The sequence below is a fragment of the Podarcis raffonei genome, chromosome 4 (assembly GCF_027172205.1).
Source record: "Podarcis raffonei isolate rPodRaf1 chromosome 4, rPodRaf1.pri, whole genome shotgun sequence".
Classification (NCBI taxonomy): Eukaryota; Metazoa; Chordata; class Lepidosauria; order Squamata; family Lacertidae; genus Podarcis; species Podarcis raffonei.
The window spans coordinates 25063838-25090276 of record NC_070605.1 but is presented as its reverse complement, the minus strand read 5'-3'; the positions used below and the strand labels follow the sequence as shown (position 1 = coordinate 25090276).

At 40.9% G+C, this 26439-nt stretch overlaps 2 protein-coding genes across 8 annotated transcripts in view; one reads left to right on the top strand and one right to left on the bottom strand.

Moving 5' to 3' along the window:
- The window catches only part of ZMYM2 (zinc finger MYM-type containing 2), a 65160-nt gene that overhangs the window by 7705 nt on the left and 31016 nt on the right, over positions 1-26439 (bottom strand). For 5 of the 7 annotated variants that reach the window (XM_053385820.1, XM_053385818.1, XM_053385823.1 and 2 more), the window contains exons 7-18: positions 20311-20461; positions 19220-19335; positions 11003-11119; positions 9364-9514; positions 7401-7573; positions 6546-6711; positions 5918-5952; positions 4628-4757; positions 4373-4488; positions 2926-3103; positions 1767-1892; positions 350-444 (exon numbers count right to left, since the gene is read on the bottom strand). In XM_053385820.1, coding sequence (XP_053241795.1) covers positions 350-444; positions 1767-1892; positions 2926-3103; positions 4373-4488; positions 4628-4757; positions 5918-5952; positions 6546-6711; positions 7401-7573; positions 9364-9514; positions 11003-11119; positions 19220-19335; positions 20311-20461 — 1554 coding nt within the window. The remainder of the gene's footprint in view (positions 1-349; positions 445-1766; positions 1893-2925; positions 3104-4372; positions 4489-4627; positions 4758-5917; positions 5953-6545; positions 6712-7400; positions 7574-9363; positions 9515-11002; positions 11120-19219; positions 19336-20310; positions 20462-26439) is intronic. The other 2 variants (XM_053385824.1, XM_053385825.1) reach the window with 2 other exon arrangements.
- Positions 20858-26439, top strand: part of CENPJ (centromere protein J) — a 209777-nt gene continuing 204195 nt past the window's right edge. The window contains exon 1 of the mRNA XM_053385817.1: positions 20858-20862. The gene's annotated coding sequence lies outside the window, so the exon portion shown is untranslated. The remainder of the gene's footprint in view (positions 20863-26439) is intronic.

Here is a 26439-nt window from a genome sequence, read left to right as displayed (position 1 = left end):
AATCTAAATGGAGATCTTCCCTGATTTAATTTGAAGCATGGTCCATTTAGAAAGGCATTATCTTAAGGAAGCTCCATTGTATCAAAGGAAGTGGCATAAAATGACTATCGTGCTGTTTACACAGCTCCCTTTCATTTCAGAGGTTTAGTTCAAGAGACCTTCTCAGTGCCCCCCCCCCCAAAAAAACTTCAATAGCACACGACTGTCACCTAATGAAATGCTTCACCTTCATTCATGGTAAGGCTATTTCAGGATCCTACTATACAAAAGGTCACAGCCATATCTTCCATTTCCCATGCAATAAATATAAGTTTGGAATACATTTCAGTCACAAAAACTATATGCGTACCTTCTTCTTAGTTCGAGGTCTTGGCTGTTCCTCGTATTCCTCCCCAAAGACAGGTGGCAGCAAAAATTCACTTTCTGTGTCAAGTTCCTCTGTTGCTGTACATATATTGGAAGGGTATTAATGCAGTTAAATGTCATGTAACCTAAAACTGTTGTATCGGGTGCATATAACTGACAGAAGCCTTAATTATTGTACAATGTGTTTTACACATTATTCATCAGTGCTGGTTCCTATTCTAGAAAAACCTGCAGAAGACAGTATTCTAAGAAGCACTGGTAGCATAACATTTATTGCTTTCTGCAAAAGTGGTTGCTTCAGTAGCGCTTGAGTAAGACAACAATTTATCACTTCATTCCTACTCCCTTTGTTTTTTGGTATGAGAGAGAAAAAGAGAGCAGTGCAGTTGAGGTGCAGGAAACGGAGTCTAGCATTGGTTTGCTAGAATAATGAGACCTTTCAAGGTGAGAGCATGTACGTTGACAGGGATATCTAGTCCCTCCTCGTGTAGATATAAAATTCTGAACCAAGTTTGACGGCCAACAGGTTCAAGACAAACAAAATATATCTTCCTGCAGTGCAGAACTCATAGTAACAAGATGTGGTGACTGTGACCATGGAATATGGCTTTTATATGAATTAGAGCAGGGGTGGCCAACTCCCAAGAGACTGTGATCTACTTATAGAATTAAAAACTGGCAGTGATCTACCTCCATTTTTGCGGGGTTCAGGTCAAAGGTGTTGAGCTTTTTTTAGGGAGGAGGAAATGGTTTTTGGGGGAGAAAGAGGAACAGCCACTCAACAACAAATCGCTGGGGAAACAAACGGCCTGACTGACTAAATTCTGTCTTCCGTTCTGGTGCAACAATGGAGGGCGGGGCCAGATTCGATTTTACTGCTGCTAAGGAAAGGGACCTAGCGATTGACCACGATCTACCAAAACCTCCCGGGATCTACCAGTAGACCACGATCGACCTGTTGGACATCCCTGAATCCGAGGATAGCAATGGCTTATAGCCAGAACAGTAAGAAAAGAGTAACAGTTGCACCCATTTTCAAGGGAAGGGTGCCTCTGAATTCCAGATTAAGGGACAAAAACAGGTTGCACCTTTCACCATCATGTCTTGCTTGAGAACTTCCAAAGGACACTAGATGACCAGAGCGTCCAAGAATGCTGAACCAGATAGACAATGGCCTGATCCAGGCATTCAGGTGCACTTATGCTCTCTTTTAAAAGGATAAAATGACCAACATGTTTGTAGATTGCTCTAAGCCATTGCAAAGGCTTTGAGTCAGAAACCATTAACACATTAATAAAACCAAGACATCCATGCGGGGAGGAAGGGATGAAAACAAGCGTTAAAGAAGTTGGCCCCATGCTGGCATTAATACTATCCATTTTAAAACTGAGTGTACAAACCTCTAGGAAAATCAACCTCAATGTCAAGGTCTGGCTCATATGGAATATCAGGCAAGCTTTCCTGTGTTTCTGTTTTACAGTCGGGCAATTCTGTCTCAGTTATTACACTTGTCTCAGTTATTACACCTGCAATTAAAGAAAGGCAATGTAACTAATGTGTGAACATGAACAATGGGTCTACTCTGAGTAAATTGTAGTCGAATACCACCCAGTATATTGGTTTTATTCTATTTAACAGGATTTATTATCCAAAAACAATATAAATGATTCATTGAAAATACCAATCAAGCCAAACTTTAAACCCTGTCCTAGGGCCTAAGACTAGAAACTTAGCTCCAGAATATAGCATCCATCAGGAAAAAGCATTGTGTCTGGGAAAAGGAACACACAACAATCACTCTTTGCTCATACAGTCCACTGAGCAAAGAGAGGGAGGCTGTCATCTCAAGAAAGTCCTGTATATATATCAAGAGGATGAAGAAGAAAGCTGCAGGGCCAGTGCAAGTCAGCTGTCACTCAAATCCTAGTGCATGCACACTCTCCTGCAGTCAATAGTAGTCAGGAGGGCAGAACAGGGCAGGGCCACTTTTCTGACATCCTGTCACCACTGCTGCTGTAGCTTCCTTAGGGGGGCAAGCAGTGAGGTTGGCACAGCGCAAATGCACCGGCAGGAGCACTGGATTAGTTCTGCTGGTGCACTGGCACTGCACTGAGCTTGCTACCACCTATACGCTTCCTCTCTCGGTAAGCCACAGCAATGGTGGTGAGGGGACGTCAGATAAGCACTCCAAACCCTGCCTCTAGTGCAATGCATCCTCTTTTCCAGAAGGGGACCCATCCCTCTTGAAATAGTCCCATGCCACCAAGGGAGGGAGACCACCCAAAGTCTAGGTATAGTTGCGCTATGGATGTCCACCTTCCATGGCCCTTTGCATAATACCACTTTATTCCCATCCAGATCACCACAATTGATATAGCCAGCCATATCAGCCACAAACCCCAAATGGAGAGGAGGGCTGGGAACAGAACTGTCTACACCATCCTGGCTTTTTTTTTTTACCCCTCTGAACCCACAGTGGGAGTGGGTTCACCACATAAGCACTGAGGACAGATTCAAATTTGCCAAACCAGTAATAAAAAACCTGTTACCAAGACATACTTTTGAGCTCTTGAGGTTCCACTTTCTCCTCTTTTTCAGGCATCTCTTCTGCTACAGCCTGTGACTCCTCCTCAACCTTCACAGGACTGGAATTTGTTTTGTTATTTAGTTCTTCTATTGCTTCAAGTATCTTCTCGCTGCTCTCCAGTGTGGTGGGCAGAAAAACCGGAACTGGTACCTAGTATAGGAAAGATTAAATCATTAGTGACGAAAGTACCGCTAACGCCAAGAAAGCAGAACTGGAGTAAGTCCTCACAGCCATTTTTCCGAAGGAGAAACAACCAGTGGCATATAAATGTAGGGACAAACAGAAAAGGAGAAATAACTCACTTACTGCACACGCACCCAGGGGACTATAAGCAGAAGGCCACAAAAACAGGCTGAATAATATATTTAAAGGCACAGCATTAAAAATAAAAAAGCCCCAAGGCTTAATTCTGTCTCCCACTTCACTTACAGTGGGTGGGCTCTTTAATTCCACATGCTTCCATAAGCACAAGGGGGTGGGGGGGATGTGATTTTGTAAATTCCCCCTTTCTTCTGCAGCCTCCCATGCTATTTGAGCCAAAAGCTCTGCAGAAGATGCGGGGGGGGGGGGGCGGGGCGGGGAGGACACAGTGCAAATGCACCGGTAGTAACACTGGATTAGCTCTGCTGGTGCAATGTTACCTCCCCACTCACAGAGGTCTCCACTGGACACAACTGGATACAGCCCTACGTTCTCCGGAATCTCAACCACTCCTATAAAAATAGGTTATTTCTGGTATCCCCATTTAGAGGGATAACACAAGAATACATTTCAGTATATCAATGTTAGGGTGGTGGAAAAGATATGAATGCTCTGCATTAATTGGTTTATTTCCATAAACAGGTTAGGTAAAGGTAAAGGGTCCCCTGACCATTAGGTCCAGTCGTGGCCGACTCTGGGGTTGCGGTGCTCATCTCGCTTTATTGGCCGAGGGAGCCGGCATACCGCTTCCGGGTCATGTGGCCAGCATGACTAAGCCGCTTCTGGCGAACCAGAGCAGCACACGGAAACGCCGTTTACCTTCCCGCCGGAGCAGTACCTACTTATCTACTTGCACTTTGAGGTGCTTAGGGCTTCCTTATTACTTTCCTACCCTTGTATGCCTCACTTATCTCCATGTCTGACCATGCTGGTGGTTTATAGGCATGCAATAGGAGGGGCACAGCTTTCTGTAGAAAGGCATGGTACAATTTATTGAAATGATAAATGCATTTCGGCAACAGAACAGATGCCTGCGGAGATAAGCATATTTAAGAGAGTGATCTGTTGAAGCCTAGCAGCTGCATATGACATCTCTTAAGAGGCACTATCAACTCTTCTTAACAGATGATTTCCAGTAAGAAAATTTAGGATTACTAAACTATATTCAAAGCATGCAAAATACTACAAATTTTAGAACAAGGCTGAAATCTGGCTTACTGGAACAGGAACCGTTGTAGGAACTGGAACATTTTGACTACACATGTGCATAGGAACAGGTACATACACAGGAACTGGAACAGGTACAGGGATGTATTCTTTTTCCCAGCCATCATCTGAAACAAAAGACAGTATGCAGTTATAGACTAGCACGAGAAGGGTAGCATACAATCATGAGATTATAATTGTATTCCTCACAAACAATGTTGCAAAAGAAGGCGATTGGACAGCCCGTGCTTTGACTCAACAGTTTACCTGTCTGACAAGATTTCGTTTGCATGTGAGGTTTACAGTATGTTGCTTTAGTCATTGTCAGAGGTTTGCAAAGAACTGCTTTGTTCTTCATTTCTTTATTTGGTGTTGGGGAAGGAGGTGGTGCCGATCCCTGCGAATAAGGACATCAGTCAATATTAGCACCCCCAAAACAAAAGAAAGACCCCTGACAAGGTTGGGGCAATAGCCTACTCAGCTGACACTGAAGTTTCTTTAATACAGGATAAAGCTATAAATGGCTGCTTCTGAGAGCTCAAAATGGATTTTCTATAGTGATGTAAGAGATGTAACAAGTCTAGTGGGAGGTACAGTGGTGCCCCGCAAGACGAATGCCTCGCAAGACGGAAAACCCGCTAGACGAAAGGGTTTTCCGTTTTGGAGGTGCTTCGCAAAACGAATTTCCTATGGGCTTGCTTCGCAAGACGAAAATGTCTTGCGAGTTCCTGCGGGTTTTTTTTCCTCCCCCACTTTTTCCGAAGCCGCTAAACCGCTTACCAGCTGATCCGCTAAGCCGCTAAGCCGCTTATCAGCTGATCCGCTAAGCCGTTTATCAGCTGATCCGCTAAGCCCGCTAATAGCGCTAATCCGCTAATGGGCTTGCTTCACAAGACGAAAAAACCACAAGACGAAGAGACTCGCGGAACGGATTCTTTTCGTCTTGCGATGCACCACTGTACCACAAAGTCCAAGCCCGGAAGGGTCTTTCCTTTTAGAATAAAGCCTGCATTCTAGTGGACGTGGAGGAGAGTATTCAGTGTTCTAGACAACTGGCAACAAGTAGGGAGGACACCCTAAACTCTTTTACATCAGTAACTCTCTAAAATCAACCTGTGGTATCCAGCACAGGGCCTGAGGAGTTCCACTCATGCAGTGAGACTACTCTTTCCTCCCTGCTCAAAGTCCTCTCCTCCAATCTTCTGGAGCAGATTTTGAGGGTGCCTGAGGGGCTGCAGGGGAGAGGAAAGGGAAGTTCTGTTCTGCAAGCAGAACAACATTGTTGGATACAACCAAGTACGCATTAAATTGCTGCTGAGTTTGCAGGATCATCACAAGTTTCCTATATAATCATTAACCTGCAACAGCTTGGCCCACCCAAGACACTTCTCAGAAGTGTCATGCCATAGAAGTTGTGCTACAGAAAACATTGGCAGATGGCCAATATAAGCCTATCAGGAGTTTTATTGTGAGCCAAAATACCAAAACAAATCCCCACCTATATTTTGTGGAATACAAGTACAATGAACCCAGCTATACAAGCTGCAATTTACTTACTGTGGTTTTTGTTCGGGGGGTTTGACAGCCCTGATCTATGAATGAGAGAAGAGAAAATTAATATAGTGCCATTTTTCTTATGCAGTTGTTATAGAAGGTAAAACCAACGTTTTCAACCTGGTTGCACTACTACAGTAATGAATACCAGCCATGATGACCGTTGTTCTGCCTTTATGGTTGGAGGGACCATGTGTCTGAATGCCAGCTGCTGGACTCACAAGCAGAAAAGAGCTGTTGCACTGAGGCTTCCTATGGTAAGCCACAATAAGAACAGGATGCTGGACAAGATCGGCCACTGGATTGATCCAGGAGGCTTTTCTTATGCGCTTAACATTGTTCAGCTAATTAACTGATTATCAAGTAGCAGGGGATCCTCCTAAGAATGGGGAAAACTGTGAGCCTGCTTTCATTTTTTGAAAAGACTGCCCATTTTTGTCCACTGATCATGCAGGCTGACATGCTGAGCTCTAGGGTGATCCCTGCTTATCTGTGTGCGCTATGTTATTGTATAGACGGCTCCAATGCTTTATCTTAAAAGAGCTCTTTTGGAAGCTCATACTGCTTGACTTTCCTGAAAGTACATCATCTCTTTTTTATTCTGTGTTGTTAGTTACGGGAAGTATCATACCATACTGTAAGTTTTCTGGTCCTTTCTGTGTTGCCATATTAGGTTCATTTTGTTGACAGTAGAAACGTAGAAGACAGTGCTGATCGCAGAAATGCTTCATCTCTCCTCTCCACTGGACTTTCTCCCTAAGAGTTCCTTGAGTTTTGCAACAGTCACACCTTGCGGCCTTAAAAACAATTTCAATGTTGTTAACTAAGAGAAAGAATTACCAACATACATGTGATATAAATACTATTCTAAAAGGTGTTTAGACTGGGCAGCTGAAAAGGGAAAATAAGTAACAGTAATACCTTTGAAATATTTTTTAAAAACACAGTTCTACTGTGAAATTCCTTCCCAGGGAGGCTTACCTGGAGCCTTCATTACATATCTTTAGGAACCAGGCAAAAACATTCCTCTTCTCCCAGGCTAAAGGCTAATTAAACGATTGATGGCTTTTTAAACTGTGTGTGTGTGTGTGTGTGTGTGTGTGTGTGTGTGTATGGAGGGGGGAAAGCTATTTTGTTTGTTTGTTATTAAGGTGTGTATTTTTGTGTTTTTATATTGTAAACGACCCTGTGATCTTTGGATGAAGGGTGATATAGAAATTTTATTATTATTATTATTAATACTACAATAAAAAGGACCAGGCCAAAGCACAGTGCCTGGGAGCATTTCTCCGGGAGCTTGCATGTTGGCACATCTTTAGGAAGCCGTAGTTTGGCTTTCTGTATCATGCAAACCAAGTTATAGCATGTTATATGGCTGCACTTCTTTATTTATATGCAGCATTTGGATCAACAATATTTTGGATAGTTTATCTCTCAATCTTCATTTCTTTTCAAGCTTTTGAATATTTATGGAATACTGCATTACCTTATAGTACCAGTCTTGAAATTTTCTACAACACTCTTCACTGCAGAAATCTCTTACTACTCCATCAAGTTCCTTAGTTGCTCCTTTTTTACAGAGCTGAGAGCAATAATTGCAAGTGACGCATCGTAATCCTAACCGCCTTGCAAAATCTTGTTTGTACAGCAGCTTGCAACCTGGAAAAAGAAAAATGACACAGACAATTGATGAAACCTATATGATATGGGCCTCTGCCATGGGTGTCCATGTGCACTGTATTTAAACCTATCTTTAGTTGTTGCTTGGATTATTTTTAAATCTATTTTTCATTATTCTCTTTTTTTTTGTATAGTTTGAGATGTGAAAGGGGATTGAAAAATGAATAACAATACAAGATAAAATATATTAATCAAATACTAAAAAACACTGAAAAGCTTTTGCTCAATAAGACTTTTTTTTTACATTAAACTTATCTAAACATATCTACATAAGATTCTCTTCCAGCAGAATACTTCCTTAAGAAACAAAATGTAGCCATGCCCCTGGCTGAAGTGGATTTGTATAAACAGGGGTTTTATCACAGAAAACAAAATTGGCTCATTATTTCATATTCTAGATGTCCATCTGCTTTCAGCTGAGGTTGAAGTACCATATATAACTTTTTATTTTATTTTTTTGCGGTTCACTGCTCCATCTAGTGGAGATGTCGTGAACAAATCCACACATTAGAATTGCGTCCCTGGTTTTATTTTGCATAGGTTATAGGTTTAAATAAAGGTGCTTCCTAGCCATATATGACAATCCAATAGCAAAGACATTCAAGGGCTTTAGACTGTTTTATATACCATCTCAGCAAAATTCCCAAATAGTGGTTGGTCTGTATGCTCAGAAAATGAGAATACACTCTGAAACCTCAAAATCCACTTACTTTTTAAAGGCCACCTTGATCTTGCTGTCCCCCCCCCAAAAAAACAACAACAGAGAAAGGCCAGCTTTTTTGCACTGTGTTGCAAAAGATGCACAAACCCCCAGGGCTACCCCAAGATATTTGCTGCCTGAGGCTAAAGTTAGAATGGTGCTCCTACCATACCATGTACAGAAGCTGACTGGACTAGCAATTAATCCTATTGAGGTGAAGGACAGTTCATGTAGCATAAACAGTTCTGTCCTCCAACAGCAGGCTACAACCAGGAGACCAGGAGGAATATCCTGCCACTGTCCCTTAAACGTTTGCCACCTGAGTTGGCCATCTCACTCTGCCTAATGGCAAGCCCTGTCTTGTCCTCTGTTCTTTTCCCAATTTCCCAGAAAATACTAGCAGGTGGGAAACAAATGTGGTAAAACATAGGCTCAGGTTTCCTGTATCAGAAGCTGCTTCTAAAGGAGAGAGAGAGAGAGAGAGAGAGAGAGAGAGAGAGAGAGAGAGAGAGACATGCAGTGGACAAGAATTAAAGCATTTTTGTAGCATGTGATGCAATTTGCTGGTCTATAATAGATTTTTCAATGTACTAGACGTGCAAAATCTAAAAATAAAATAAAAATTCAATTGATTCAAGCAGTAGTACACTGGGGGTGGAATGTAATGCTGCACAAATGGACTCATGCTCACACAAGGAGCCTCCCCCTTCTCTCGTCCTCCTTGCAACGCCCCCAAATCTGCCCCTAAGAACCCTCCACAGCATATTTTGAGGGCAAGCAAAAGGCTGCAGGGCGAAGGACAAGAAGGCGAAACCTTGGAAGTCCATTTGGCTTCCATGCGGACAGCATTGGATGTTGATATTACTCAGCCATGAGTCTATCTAGGTATCAGATGACAAAAACTACCTCAGATCAAATAAATGGCAGGCTACGGCCTACTGGCTCCTTCAGTTAGGCCCCAGACACATCCAAAACTGGTTCACATGTTTTTGTAATGTTGAAATACTTAAATACTACGTTTACAAATGACAATATTGGTAGCGATATGCACCAGAGAGACACAACACACCTTCACTACAGAATGGTCTCTTGATACCAGAAAATTTCACCGTTTCATGCAGAGTCTTCTCCTCTTGACAGTATTCACAGTATGTTACTATACAATGTAGTTTCTTATAATCATCAGAACAAATTTTACTGCAGAACTGATACACTTTGTTCTAATGGAAAAAAATACCACAGAAGATAAATGGGTAAGTTAGAAGACTTCAAACAAAAAAGGCAAAAAGTTACATTAGCTTAAGACATTTTATACAAAGAAAATAAATCCTTATTCACGAGAAACTCTACCCTTCAGGAAAAAGGCTATGTGTTTGTTTTTTAAAGCAAAGGAGACTCCACTTGACTATTAGTTCTTTAAAATGTCAAATCATCCAACAATATCAACAATATGACATATTAAGGAATTTATATTTTGACTAATAAAAGTAAGAACTGTGGGTTTTTTTAACCAAGGATTGGGCAATGTTGCTTGCTGGGCACAGTTGCCAGATCAGCAAAAGCCATTCTATAGGAATACAGAGGGCAGAGCTGTTTCTATGTATTTTCAAATTGATGTTCTGCAGCTAACTTGCAAAGCAGACTTTGCATACCCACAACAAGTTCCAGCAGCAGTAAGAGCTGTGGCTGGTTTGAAGAACTAGGGTGTCTTTGTCCATTCCACCCCATTTCCTAGCAGCAGGATAAATAGTTCTCCACACTCCTCTCAGAATACCACAAAATATTTTATATACAGCCATGGATGCACAAACAATATTTTCATGGGAGGAAAACCAAAGGCTGCAATGTGAGCAGGGCATTGTTTCCTACATTGGGTTTTTCTCCCATACATCTAATAATTTAGAATACATGGGTGATTTACAACTTATAAGAAACAGATACAGTCATACCTCGGGATAAATACGCTTCAGGATAAGTATTTTCGGGTTGCGCTCCATGGAGACCCAGAAGTAATGGAGCACGTTACTTCCGGGTTTTGCCGCTTGCGCATGCGCAGACGGTCAAAATGACATCATGAGCATGCACAAAAGCGGCAAAACGCAACCCACGCAGACGGGTCTTACGTTCTATTCAGGATGCGAACGGGGCTCTGGAACGGATCCCGTTCGCATCCCGAGGTACCACTGTACTAGAAAACAAGACACTGTGTTTAATCATACTGGTGACTGAGAGAAAGAACTGGCAGTAACTGGAACTGAACCATAGGTGTCTGGAATGTGTTGGTCATCAAGGATGTATTCCTTTTCTTTTGTACTAACAGTTTCCCCATGAATCCAACAACTCACACATAATTTGAACAATAAAATAAAATTGGGGTGAAAGGTCTGGAGTTGAAATTTCTGCAATGCTAGGTCTGCCTTCTTAGGGAGGGTTTTACATAGCTGAGGCACCACTATAGAAAATGCCCTTTCCTTGGTAGGTATCATAGTGTATCTCTACTAACAAGTGAATTTTAAATAAGGTCTAGAAGACCTTAAAGCATGAATAGGCTGGTAACATTCAACTAGCATTATTAAAGAAATATTAAACAGCGACTTGGGTGATAGGGTGGTTGGGCTATAAAGATTTTAAATACATCAATAAAGTATCAACAACATTTAATGTTCAATACAAGAGGTACATATCCCAGTTTGATATAATTTACTTACTTCCCATTCCAGTACTTCAGGCTTTGAGCAGAAAGTATTTTTGCAATAATTGCATTTCAACTGAATATCACTCGGAGCCACAAACTGGCCATTGGTTGAAGACTGTACACTAAGAGTCTGAAAAATATTTTTAAAATATACAGATCAAATTCCACCACTGTTAAGACACAGTAAAAAAGTGAGAATCATAGCATTGTAGAGTTGGAAGTGCATTATTGCATTTGTTAAAAAGAATTAGCGAGAATATGTGCTATTATGAAGAGCGTTTTCCTTGAAACAGCTTCTGCTAAATTTCACATCCTCTATATAGGATCATTCAAAGTTTCTGAGGCTTACTTTTACTGTTTATACAGTCAACAATGGACATGACAACTCAGAGCTACATAGAGAAGCAGGTGTCAAAAGAGCCTCCAAAACAGTAACAGCAAAAAGAGACAAGAGGGATGGAGGAAGCAATAATAAATATGAACACTGGGTGCTCTTTGGCTTCAGTCCAGCTGGGGAAGGTTAAACCAAAGGCTTCGCAAAGAAGGGAGAGAAAGGTGTAAGGGGAAGCACAAGAGAATGAGTGAAGCTGTGCAAGAGAGAACTTTAGGCAGCAGGTGGTGATGGACGAACAACATTCTCTAGTAGAAATATATCAGGAGATAACAGTAGACAGATGAGGAGGGGCAGGACCATGGAGAAAGGTGGAGAAAGAGTGTGTGACGTCTCATGATCTAACTCCCTCTCACTATGTCACTGCATTCTCAACCGTTCACTGTGCTCAGCCTACAGAACCCGTTTGGCTGCACTGCCACACGAACACCGAGATACACATTCATTCATTCATTCACACACACACACACACACACACACACACGGAGGCATTAAAAGCATAATCACTACTGTCAAGGCAGAGGTCTTTATGACAAGATGCCAATGAAATACTAGTCAGGTCTATGCACTTAATTATTACAATTATTTACATCCTGTTTTTTAGGACACAAATCCTTCCAAGCAAATTTATAAGAAACATAAAGGAAGATTACTAAAAGCCACATTAACAATATTAAAATATAACACTTTCTGGAGATCCTTCACACGGGGCACTTGGTGGCAGAAGGCCCTCTGGGTTGGGGGCAACTGGAGTGGTCCTAATGAATCCTTTGCCTAGCTAACCTCTTTCTCCTATAATGCTTTCCAAAGAGCACATGGCCTTGAAGTAGAGAAGAAAATTCAGCTGGTGCAGAAGCAGATATGAAACCTGTGGTCGAGCTAACCACAGTTAGGCCTGCCAAACAGCCTAATTTGGCCTGTGAGGCCCTTCTTCCCCCAGCCACAGCCCCTCCACCTGATGTCTTACAGATGAGGTGAAGGGAGAGACCAACAGCACAAGCGCACACATGCTCCCTATCAGCACAACGTCCAACAAAGAGGAGAGGACCAGGAAGAGAACAGCTCACAAAAAGGAAAGGCAGGCTAATGAAAAACACAGAGTTGATTTAGAACCCTAAAGGAACCCAACTGTCTTCAAACACAGGCAGGGAGAGTTAGCTGGACAACAAGATGACTCCTGCCCCTGGAGAGGTAGCAAAAGGCTTTCTGGACCCTGCCTGGCCTGTAGTCAAGCTCCATCCCACATCCTTTCAAAAGCAGACAAAACAAAGGGAGAGAGAGGTTGAACAGAACCACCCATAAGTACAGGTAGAAGCAACAGGGAGAAACCCTTTCCACAGTAAGCATCTAGAAAGTCAAGTCTTCCAGAAAAGGCTACCCCAAGGTCTTCAGACCATCCCAATTGATAAGAGCAAATAAAGACTGTATTTGATGGGTGGTGGTAATAGTGAACAGCAGAATCAAGCAGACAGTACTCCATTAGCAAAGCACATAATGTATGTCATTTGTCTCTGCAGCCTGTGTATTCCTTTGACTCAGTCTCCAGCTCCAACTCCCAATTAATTTTCATTTAGCACATCTTTTAAAAATCCAAACAGAGTATCACTAAAGATCAGTTCTCTCCAGAAGTAGTTCTGTTTGTGATTTAACTTTCAAGTGCCACTCAAAACCTACTACTTTAATTTTATATCAACTTGGACTGTGGCGAGGGAATAGTGCGGGGTGGGGTGGGTGATATCAATGGCAGAATAGGATGTGTATTTAACTGAAGAGCAACAGGAGGCTTGAATGTTGGAGCCAAACTGTAAGCCACATGGATAGGACCTTTGGGACCACAGAAGCTCTGAAGCCTTTCAGATATCACCTAGACATATATAAAGGTAGCTTTAGAATGCAGACAGGTGTTAATAAAGTTGAAAAGTGGTGTGTAACTACACAGGTTAACACAACATTTCCACTGGGAGAATGTGGGGTACACAAAGTCATTGGAAAGATAGGTTTCTTGGGATACACGTCTGATTGGTCTGCAAGCCTAATTTTATTTGTATTAATGTGATTCTGACATATCGTCTAATCTTACAGATATGCTAAACTCAACATGGTGCACATACCTGCAACACCCAATTATCCCAAATTGTGGAACAATGGAGTCAACAGGAAGCAAGCGTGTCTGAACACCACAAAATGCAATCGGGTTCCATAGTTTACATCAGTGGTGGCCAAACTTGGCCCTTCAGCTGTTTTGTGACTATAATTCCCATCATCCCTGACCACTGGTCTTGTTAGCTAGGGATGATGGGAGTTGTAGTCCAAAAACAGCTGGAGGGCCAAGTTTGGCTATCACTGGTTTACATCATATGGGAATCATTTATATACACTCAACAGTTTTAATTCAGTGTACTGAGAATTAAAACCAATGCCAAAATTGCCTATTTTGTTTCTTGCATAACCAGCTATATTAAGTGAATGCTATATGTGTAGTTCTCATACTTGTGTGTAGCAGATCTGGCTTAAGTTACTCGCTTTGGAGGTATAACATGAGAAAACTAATTGTTAGCTACTACTTCTGTGACATAATGTTGGCTAACTTGGAAAATATACAGTGGTACCTTGGTTTACAACCATAATCCATTCCGGAGGTCCGTTTGTAAACCAAAACAGGTTGTAACCCAAGGCGTGCTTTCGCCAATGGGGCCTCCAAAAAAAATTTGTTCATAATCCCCCCCAATGGGTTGCAATCCAAAAAAAGGTTGCAAACCAGGACATGCACTTCCGGGTTTGACGTGTTTGTAATTCAAAACGTATGCAAACCAAGACATATGCAAACCAAGGCACCACTGTATCTGACCTGTAAATTTTCCATCCATCCAGTGAAAATGAGGGCAGTTCACATCTGCAGATTGCCTTCCCTTTCCATCGGATAAGAAGCAGTATTATTAGCCAGCTACATCATGTGAGAGCTGTCCAATTCTTCCTTCTTCGTATACGTAACAAGGTCACCCCAAGAAATGAACCGTGTTAGGACAACAACGCAAGCAGCAAAAGAGGTTGAGTAGACTAACCCACATACACAGTTTGGATCAAATGTGGGGAGGGGGAATTAATCTACCTTGAGCCCTTAGAGGTAGACTGAAATGTAGGCTAGAATTGTTAAAAAAAATAAAAAGTAGTAAGTAAAGCACAGCTAAAAGGTGAGTCTAGTAGGTACAGATAGCATGCAAGAAGGCCAAGAACACAAACTGGTTTGTTTCTTTTTACTGTTTTGCTCAGTTTTCAGATAAAAGATGCATCTGGTTTACATGAAAAAGGAAGCAGCCAGGGTTACAGGTACAGATAGAGATGTAGGTCAAACATATTCTAGCCATTTTGAAATGAACTATCAGTGTGTACATAGATATTGATACAGATTTGCAAATTGAGGCTTCAGTCTTGGTGACTCAGAAAAGCAAGAGTTTGCCCGATTCTAAGTATTATAAGCAAAGGTATATTCCACTTGATGGAACTTCTTTCTGGAATATTCTAAGAACTTTCCAGGACACACGACCAGTTTATATGTTAATAGGCCAATGTCAAATCTGGAGATGAAATCAGGTGGCTCCTTACACATTTTATTATTAACTTGGACAAAGTTTTAAAAAACCAGTGAAGTTATCAAGTTTGTAAGAAATGGATACAATCTAGTCAAAGCTAAGCTGTATTGAGTCACTCTCCTGCTAAAGATGCCTAAATCTTTCCCACCAAAATCAACAGGGCCTTTTCCTTTTCTGAACTTGTTTTATTAAATTTCAAGTATAAAAAACATACAAATAAACCCCCACAGATAAATACAGCATATCATGTCTGAACAAATTCAGTTCTCCAATAAAAGTGCCCATCAAATAAAGCACCTTTCCACAGATCGTCATGAGAGGCTGGTACTCTTTAACCATGTACTTTTGTCATAGCGTATCTAATAAAACTGAATCAAACAGGAAAAAACTTGTCAGACTTCTTGTTATGTCTTATCACTGTAGTTTGTTGGTTAATTTTTCCATCTGAAGGCCTCCTAATTATTGAAACCAATTTCCATTATGCTTGTGTTTAGCTATCTCCAAATTTTAGTTATAGTTAATCTAACTGCTGCTATCAGGTGAGTAATCACTTCAGCGTTATGAAATATTTTTATCCAAAAATTGCTAGAACTCTGGGCAGGAGGGCTACATATAGAAAAGGGAACCTAATCTCTGATAATTTGATAGTTGACTGCATTTGTTTTGGCAATCCTACTTAACAGAAGTGGGTGCATCTACCAGCAGTGCAGAAGTTTTTAATGCATTTTTAAGTGCTCAAGCAGATGACGAGAAACTGAGCTTTACCCCGCATGTGTTCCCAATGAGTACTGCCTATTATTGCACTCAGGACACAACCCCAAAGGGCCTTTAAGGAAGTTAGAGGTTTCGTTGAGGTCTGGACCAAAATAGTCAACATTTTTGACAGAAGGCCTTTATCCAAATGATCTGTGGTATAAATCAACTTTTCAAATCGTGTCATAGGTCAGGTAAAGAAACATGTAGAACCTGATGGATGTTAATCCAATTATATGGAATCTCAGACAGTTTTAGTTGTGTGAAGAAAACAGCTGAGTTCTGCCCATTTATTTAATTGCTTGCTAAGCTTTTCACTTGCCATTTTATTTAAAGTAATGAATAAAAATTTCCACTCCCAGTGAACAAACCCCTTGGTGGCATCCAGGGCTAAAATGGCTACAGGCATTGGATGATTTTGTCCAAAATTAATGACATTCAACATTAGGCAACTGAGTGTTGTCAGGTGAATTCTTTAACAATGATGAATACAGTTAGATATGATCACAGCCCATCTTTTTACCAGGGTGTTTAGTACAGGCATTTATTTAAAGGACGGGGTGATGTGGTTCAATGGATTCAAAATCCTTCAAAAGTTTAGGAATCATAATTTGCAAAGTATCTGGTATTTGCCTGTTGCTTTATTTGTTTAAAAATGTTAACAATAAAGAAGCCAATTGGTCTTGGAAGGTTTTAGAGAAGACAACATTTTAGCCATCTGGCACAGGTGGTTTAAATACATTTAGTCTTCTTAATGCCCACTTGACCTTCTTCAATAGAGAGGAGTTGGTTTAACATTTTTCTATGATTAACTGTGGAAGAGACATTTTATCTATAATTTAAATTAATTAATACTCCTCTGACCATTGCCTTAAGAATTTCCTTTGGTGGCCATTCAACAACTACTGACTTGTAGTAATCCTGAATCCATTTCCAGTGGATTATTTTCCCAGATCAAAGAAGTGAACAAAGGAATATGATCAAAGTGTGCATCTTCCCACGGTTGGAGGAGTGGACCCAAAAGGACCACATCTCTGAGATCAAGAGGTAGGCTATAAGAAAGTGTCCTATTAACTGGAAAAACAAGTGTAATCATGTTTCTCTTGGTAGAAGTTGTATGCATCATATAAAAGCGTATTTTTTTCAATAATTAATATAGCAGAGTTTCGGTAGAGGGTGATGTATTTTTCCCTTTAAGTATTTTTTTACTTGTCAAAATATTCATTTAGTATGAAATGAAGATCGTCTCCGATGGCCATCCATTCCTGTTTAAAGGATTCTTGCTATAAAAAAGTGTCTTTTTCAAAAAGAGTATTTGCTGTTTATCGGGGCAATACACTGAACCTGTAGTTAACCACTTCCCACAATTGTTGGCATGTACCCATTAGTCCCATACAAGTAACAACCCATCACTTACAACTTCTCCTTCCCCTGAAACTCAATGAGTTTCAAATGCAGTGGGAATCAAAGGGGAAGGGGAAAACTCCCCACTCCACGGATCTAACAGTAAAGAAGTTAGCGCTGAAGTTTTATGCTGAAGTTAAAATGATTGTTTATGCAATGTCAACAGAATGGTCACATAAAATCCCAAACTGAGCAGGTTCCATCTGGGATAAATTCTGGCCATTTCTTCTTTGGGGAAACCTTTCTGTCTCTTTGCCACTAGGTCAAAGCTCTCTTGATCTGGATCCCTGCTTTCTTCATCAGCTTCTTGTGTTCACTGCTCCAATTCAGGCTGCAATTCCAAATGCTGTAAAAGCTTTCTAGATTCCATTCTGGATTACTATTAACTTACAATGGTAACTCTAAATCTCTGCATTAAGTCATTTTTTACCAAGTATTTGGAAAAACGCACTACAACATCCCTAGGGTTCTTGCCTTTTTTTTGTTTGGAACAAAGTGAACTGTGTAGGTTTTCTATATCCCCCGGTTAAAGATTCACCTCGGGAGCAGCTGACAGATCTGTGCTATAAAAGCTTCTTGCAAACTTTGCTCTCCAGGTTCCTCGTGGATTCCCCCTGGCCCTAATATTCAGGCAGCAATCTTGATCCTGAATGTCTTCTAGCTGTAGCTTTAAGTCAATTTGTGGAGGTTTCATTACCTCAATGGCGGCTTTGTTCTTAAAGCTGAGTTCCATTGCCGTGCTTGCTGTCACTGAGGTCTCTGCTAAGTTGCTTGCCTATTTAGCAATGTCACCTCTAAAGAGTTGGAGGACTTCATCCAATTTCTGGTGAGGTTAGGAGACAAGGGTTGCCATGGTGCTGGACTCCTTGATATCCATATTTTTCCTTCCTAAATCTCATTCTAGGGTAGCTTTGGGAAGCAGAAATGATGGGGAAAGTAGGTCCAAATATCTTTTCTGTTCCCATGCAGCTTATGTGGCATATCATATCTCGGAATATTTTCTTTTTTCTAGCATTCATAGCTAACAATTACATACTTAAGACTAATAATCCCAGGGCACAAAGGGTCATCAGGGTTAAGACACCATCTTGCAATGATGATTTCGCTATCCTCCAAATTTACAATTTCTATTTCATTTACAGAAAACAAAGTAGGCAAAAGGTCAGGAAAGCAACAGAGGCTTGAGGCCCATTCAACATCAAGTCTCACTGGCTTGTATCAAATCTGGATGGTGTAGACACAAACACATTTGGTTATTTTAAGTAAAACTGGCATAACATTCAAGAATAAGCAGCAGGCCACTTGGAGGCCACTACCAAGTAGCATAAACAATTGCTCCCTCTTTTCTTATTTAAAAACACTTACTGCTTTTAAAATGGAATGGGGATTAAGGTATTCAGAACTCTGTCGCTTAAAACTATGCAACGTGAATACACGGCAGCCTTATTACACGTACGCTGAGGCTTCAAATGTCACTCAAATGGAATGAACACCCAGCAAACAGTGCATTGGAAACCAGTCCAATTGTTCTGTGCAGTGTAATTCTTAATCTCTCAAAGAAGCACGATTACATGGGTTGCAAGTCGATGCCAAATTAAACATTTAGTTTTTCTTGCAGCCCAAAGGAGAACTTAAGCCCAACCCTCACTCACATTGAGATAAGATATTAAAACTTACTCCCTGCCTCTCACCAGCTTCTAAACATGGGATGATATAAATGCTTCCTACCAGCTCCTATTACAGTATGCAGAAATGACCCAGGAACTCCTGTGGTTATCTGAAACTAGGTTTAATACACAGGGTCATAGTTGATCTTGTGTTCAAGTAACCATGGGTTGTCCCAATGCAGGTGGTGACCTGCTTACAATCTCACTTTTCTTAGTGCAGGGGAATGGACATTCAAACAACTCTCCCCATAAATCTGGAAATTACTGAGAAGTGCCAAAATTTGACCAGGTACATTAGAAGCCCCACTTGTTTAAACGCATATTCATGAAGAGTAGTTTTTAACAATGAGTAGGTAGCAAATTATTTAATATGAACATACTAAGAGCACCTAACAGGCATGCACAGAAAAATACATACAGCTAACCTGAAATTTAGCTACACAACTCGAACTGCAAAAGGTGTACAGTATTCCATCAGGCATTGTGGCTTGATATTGAGGTAAACAGTTTCGCTTACAAAAGTGGCAAACAATCCCCATACCTAAAAGAAAAATGTAGTTTACAAATAAAATAAATGCAAATGTACAATGTTATGAATAACAAGTTGGCGTTTCTCAAAATCTGCATCAATGGCTGCGTTCATATCATCTTATCTTGGCTTAATAAACTGAGTATTTTAGCTGGGAATGCAGCCTCTTTGCTACTCAAGCAATCAATCCAGGAAATCTCTATTTTCCCACTTTATTTGAACCAGGAGACTACAGTTACCAGCTTTGGAAGACACCAGGTGTTCTGAAGCTAGAAACTATAGTTTCTTGGTTCAGATGAAAACAGAAACTATGGTTAATTATAGGCTTCCTAGTTTACTCATAGTGTTGGAGGAACAAATGAGCCATGTAGCATCTTGTTCATATCATGGCATTGTAAGATGATCAGATAATCATCTGAACCAGGCCAATGTGAAAGCTCTACTTAAATAGGTTTGTTTTTAAATACAGATATAATTACAAACACTTTTTGTGTAAATCATGCCTCCGTGTATTATTTTGGTGGGGTTACAAAAAATGTACTTGCACTTTTTCAAACAAATTCAACTGATTTTTAACCATCTCCATCTATTTTGCAAGGAAGAACACAGACTGCACTTTTGCTAGCAATGTGTGTTCTTTGATCATGACTCCAACAATATACCTCTGTCATAAAATAAAAGCTTCACAATGAATTTAAGACAAAAATAGATGCAATGGAAGAATTAAGAGTACATTTTTTCATTATAAAGAAGTTGTAGCTAAATATTAAAAGTTTAAAGGCATCAATCTTTATAGCTTTTGTATGTGACCGATCAGCATTGCTAATGTTATTTTATGTGCTAAATGTAATCTAGGCATCAACTAATTTAAAATAAATTTTTCCCCCAAAGGAAAATCAGATAGAAAGCATAAGTGAAACAAGAGTCTCCTACTTCGGAAAATTATTTTATCATCATGGATGAAAACACGCCAACCTTTTCACTTACTTTCTGATTTTGCATGTTTTGATTTGTGTGTGTTCATGCATGCAGTTGAGCAGTATGGCTCCATATGTCCATTAGGTCCTATGCACTGTGTCATGTCAAAAAACCTGCACTGAACTCTGCAACCAGTACAAGCTGTTAATTTGCCATATTTCTAAAAAGCAAATAATGAAAAAGTAAAAATAACATTAGTTATGACTCAATCAGATTGTCTTATTACAACAGGCATACAGGAATTTTCTAGTATCCTCCCAAAAGCTCAGCTACTGTTACAGCAAGACCAAGTCACCACACACAGGATCCTTATCCACATGTATTTTACAGAATGTAGAACCCACATACAACAGAGATAGCACCCACCCACCCCATCTATGCCAGTTCCACCTCATTAACATGCATTCAACATAATCTGCAAATTGTGTCTGCTTATGTGGAGCAATCTGCATATAGGCCTGCCCATGCTATTTTTATTCCAGAATGTTTATGGGCAAGGATGACAGGACTTGGGTTCATGTGTGCAGTCTCCATGTGAATGTAAAGCAGGTTTAGATTTGTTTTAATCACCTACCTAATCTATGTAACTTAATTTGCCCTTTTCACAACTGTCATACACTGAGTTAACATCTACTATAGCCACTGGCTAATTAGGTAGGAAATGATCAAAGGCAATTCATTTATTTAAGAGGAAATTCAGTTATAACCCAATATGAACTGACTGACTTGCATGTAAGGGAACAATGTCTACAGGGGACAAGACAACCTTCATTTTTCTACCATGGGGTAGCCAGGATGCTACCCCGCCAGATGTTGCTGGACTAAAGCTCCCATCCCTGATCACTAATCAAGCTGGTTGGGACTGGAGGAGGAGGAGTTTGGATTTGATATCCCGCCTTTCACTCCCTTTAAGGAATCTCAAAGCGGCTAACATTGTCCTTTCCCTTCCTCCCCCACAACAAACACTCTGTGAGGTGAGTGGGGCTGAGAGACTTCAAAGAAGTGTGACTAGCCCAAGGTCACCCAGCAGCTGCATGTGGAGGAGCAGAGACGCGAACCCGGTTCCCCAGATTACGAGACTACTGCTCTTAACCACTACACCACACTGGCTTTCAGACTGGTGGGAGTTACAGCCCAGCTACAACTTGAAGTCACCATGCTGGGTACCCTGCCCCATCGTATCTAGTATTATGGGAGCAACTCACAGTACCATGTGAGTAATTTCTGCCTCTGCAACAGGAGCCTCTAAAACCTGCTTTTCACTCTGAAACCACCCAAGAAGCTTTTCCCACCAAGAGAAATGAGAGGGAACAATCAAACCTAAACCTTAACTTGATCAGTGGAAAATTTGATCTTATTTGAGTCTTCTTTAAATACCAATCAACATGTTCTAGACTTTCTTCTACAAAACGCAGCAAAGTTTCAGACTCATTTAATCTGAGTTTGCGCTTGCTTAGACAACCCATGAAAGAGAAAGTCTTCCTTTAAGATTAGTCAGTCGCTGTAGTACTGCTGGTGATTAATGGGGAATCTAGCTAGAACAGCCATGATTTCATATCTGTACTGAGGATGTTCTGACAGTCTCAAAAGGCCATCTGCTGGCAGCCTTGCTATCTGAAAGTTGATTTACAGAAGCTGCCTAAATAGCCTGGAGGAAAACGTCTGCTTTCTAGACAAATGCTTTCTTTGTATTAAGTAAGATAGGAATTTAACTGTGTTTTGTACAGAAACACAGCTTTGAAACGTGCAAAGGGTGTTTCCATAACCATTCCTTAAACAGTACATCCTCTAGCTGAAAATCAAGTCTTTCACTAAAAAGAAGGAGCAAGATCTCTTGGGATCTGGAGAAGCAAAGGGAAGCAGAGAGGTTGGTGGACGAGGCCTTCAAGGACAGAGCAGCTTTTCATTCTCAAGGCAAAAGCTCCTCTGCAGTCCTAATGAATCTTGGGGCATGAGGACAGCACTCTAAGAGGAAATGTTCCATTAGAAGTGACTTATTACTGAGGGGCTAACATATATCCTGTCACAGTGAGAATATCCCTATGGGGACAGGCTCCTTGTTGTAGGTAATTCAATCATTAGAGACCAAGATACCTAGATTTCTGGTGGATACAGTGACTTGTCTGCCTGGTATGAAGGTTGCAGGTATCACACAGTCTGGCAAAGTATACTGGGTGGTCCACATTGGTCCACATTGGCACCACTGACACAGGGGAAGTAGTCATATGGTCCTAGAAGTCAAACTTAAGTTGCAAGGCAGGAGATGGAAAGTCAGGGCCTCCAGCAGTCTTCTCTGAGATACTACACATGCAGGGCCAGCTAGGAAAGCCAAACTGTCTGAAATATGTAAATGAGACAGTGGCATAAGGCATGGGTGACTGAACCGTAGCCCTCCAGATATTGCTAAACTATAACCCTCATCAACCAGTGGCCAATGGCCAGGAATGATGGGAGTTGCAACTCAGCAACTTCTGGTGGGCCATGGGATAGTAACTGCTTGTATAGGGAGTTTAGACTTGTTAGCCACTAGAGAACATTTTGCTACAACCAAAACTGTAATTGAATCAGAATGCTAGTGCTTAACAGCAAGAATGTGGCAAAGCAGTTTTTATACTGACCCCTTGGGGAAAACCAACAGGAGCTGTGAAGCATCAGTTTCAGGATCCACCACTCCAAGGGAATGAGGGTGATGTTTTTGATGACCCAAATAGGGGTGGGGTGGAAGTAGGTCATGCAGAGGGGAAGGAGAAACTTATTGATCAGCTACTGAAACTGTTGCGGTCAAGAAACTTATTGATCAGCTACTGAAACTGTTGCGGTCAAGTCTGTTTCTCCCTTGCTCTGTCCAATGGACTCCACTGTAAAATACAGTGCCGGCACAACAGAATCTCTCCTCATGGAAAATAACCAATGTGCATCCTCAGTTCAGTTGTTTCCCCTAAACTTTTTATCTTCATGAAATGGCTACAAGTCACCCAGGTCCACTGCTTTTTATCTGAAATGTGGAAGGCCTCCTCTAAAAGAGCATCTTCAATTTGTAATGAGATAGGATGTGGGTGAATAAACTGAAGTTCCATCTAGCCACAACAGAAATGATGGTTGGAAATTTGAACAAGCAGCAATCTGGGAAACTGCCTGTTCTGGAAGGGGGAGTCATATCAATCATGTTTGCAGTTTGGAATGCATCTGAGCCCTCCTCAGTTCCAGGATACCTGGGATGTGCCAGTGGTCCAAAATGCTTTTTAACAGTCTGGGTTGGTAGGCGAACTGCAAAGACCATCCAGAAACTTCAATAGGTCCGTACATTGATGGATTTGCACCACTATGATTATAACATTTATTCTGAAACAACTTCATTGGTTACCATGATGTTTCTGACACTAATTTAAGGTGCTGGTGACCTTTAGTATCCAGAATAGTATGACTCTCATGGGTAACCTTTCCCTTTTGAACGACCCATCATCACCCATAATTAAGACTGGCTAAGGAAGCACAGACCCTTATACCAGTGGTTGCTGACATTAGGTTGACATCTATAAGAAACACAGTATTTAGTGTGGTGGCTTCAGAATCATGAAATTCCCTCCCCCGCAAAATGGTATGGCATGCCCCTTTCTGGTGTAAACCACCTTACATTTAAGCACACTTCTGAAAGGCCAGTTGAGGGTTCTTAGCTATCTGTGATATAGAGGGGAGTGAAACCTCATCCAAACCAGATTGAGCACCACCTAGCTGGGCAGACAAACCACCCCCCACAATATTCATGTCTTCCCTGTACCAAGTTTCAGTTACTGGCCCTCATCCACTACAAACCCAAGCACCGCTCACAATTCCCACTGCCTCACCTGGATTAGATGAAAAGGAGATGTAAAACTAGGAATCATCAAAATACTGGTGACCACCAATCAGTTCACACCCCCAGATGATCTCTCCCAGTGACTTAGATGTTAAATATAGGGACCATGTAGTAAAACGTACCAGATAACTTTGTGTGAAAGTAAGACACTTTCCCATGGCCTTTTCACAGTTAACTTATTTTGTTTTGTGGGACCCACCTTCTTTAGTTGAATCTATGTTCCCGTTTTTTTTGTTTGAACAATTTTACTTGTTTTTATAACTGTATTGTTGTAACCCGCACTCCAATCTTGCGGTAAAGGGTGGATAAGAAATATTATAAATACAGCAAAAAGGCATATGAAAGTTAAGTTAGATACAGCAATGAGCTTTTGGAAGTAGAAAGAGTTGAGAAGATTAAAGGAAGGGGGAAAGTTGCTTACTAAAGGAACAAAAGAAAAACAAAGGTACAAGCAGTTTTGTAAGTAAGGGGATGCCTTAAGGTAGGAAAAAAGCCTACAAGAAGAATACGAATTAAGCATTCAGGTGTTACTTTTAGGGTTCACAGATCTAAACAGCAAATAAAGTAAATTTACCACTCTCCTGCAAGACTCATTTAGACATCTTTAGAAGCGTCTGACTACAGAAGATACCTACTCTAATCTATGTATTTGAATTTCAAGTAAATTAAGGCATTAGGCTCTTTCATCTCTGTTACATTACTGTTTCGTGTGCCTTGAAGATTAATATTATTTACTCGTTCAAGCAGACACATGACATGTTCATTAGAGCATTCCTTCTTTTACCACATTTCAGTTGCTGCAAGTTCCTTTGCTCAAAATGAAAAGCCTACCTTTTGGCAACAAAGTTTACTTGTTTGATTCTATAAAACTACCTCCTCTGAAAAGCGTGACAGATAAGCGCTAACAGTTAAAGTAGCAGCAAAGAAAGTAAGGAGCAAAAACTAAAAGGACATGCCCTGAATTATCAACCACTGAAGAAAAAGAGACAGAAATCATTGAGGTTTAGCTACCATAAAGCAATGCAAACAAAACATTATGAGTCCATTACAGACAGCAGCCTAAACTGCCATATTCTGTTTGTGGTCTAAGTGCTGTTTCATGAATCACTTTGCCAGATACAGTATTAAAAATATTTGTATTAGAAAACCCATGTGCACTGCAGTGTGTGTCATTCCAAATACACAAAAAGATCATGCGACTAGATTCTGGAAACACATACCAGAATAAAATCTGTAAACTGCTTCACTCACTTATCTAGTGCAGACACCTTTACTGACGCATGTATTAACACATAGCCGTAACGTCCATCAAGAGTGACTGGTTAGCAGCTGAAGTGTAAAGAGTGAATGCTCATTCTCAGCTGTATTGCGATAGTATCTATGGGCGAACTCAGCAAAACCCTCACAGCGATTGACATAAAATGGCAACATGTTCCTTGTGTTACGAAAATGCATTCAGCAAGGCATGTTGAATCATCTTTATAGCATCACTTCCGCAGCACATACAGGTCCTGGACTTCTTGGAGGAACTGCCTCTCCAACCCATCACCTAATCACCTGGAATTTTTAGACACTTTCTGTATTTCCTTTTTCTCCAAACCGCCCCCCCATGCTTTTTGCTCCTTTTAGATTCAGTGGCTAAGGAAGCAGTTTGCATGTGTTGTGTGTTTGAGTTTTGGAGATAAATTGATATTACTTTCCTCTAGGCCTGCTGGATTCTGAACAGACTCCTGGACCTTTAACAACTGCACGGCATCTTCTCAGTGACAAATATGGGGAAAAGGAATCAAGACAAAATGTACCTGGCAAAGTTCTCCAGTAAAGTTGCACAGAAAAAAAACGCCTGCATAGTGCAAGACCAATGCAGCCCTAGGTTTCTGTTATGTTGCAGCAGTGCTTTCAGGCCTACAATAGCTGGACATCAATGATACAAATGGATGGCCAGTTGAACTCATGTTATCATAATTGAGCTTCTTTCATTTATTTATTTGCTTCATTTCATATCTTCTTAAATACCGCGTAGTCTTCCACATTTAACCTTCATTTGTTTCTTCAGATTTTTATTTTTATAATAAAGGGTCTCATCCAAGATTTAACGTTCCGAGATCTTGGGCAGCATGGTAGTGAAAGGCCTCTGACAGACCACAGAAAGTTCTAGACCAGGGGTCAGCAAATTTTTTCAGCAGGGGGCCGGTCCACTGTCCCTCAGACCCTGTGGGGGGCCGGACTATATTTTGAAAAAATAATGAAAGAATTCCTCTGCCCCACAAATAACCCAGAGA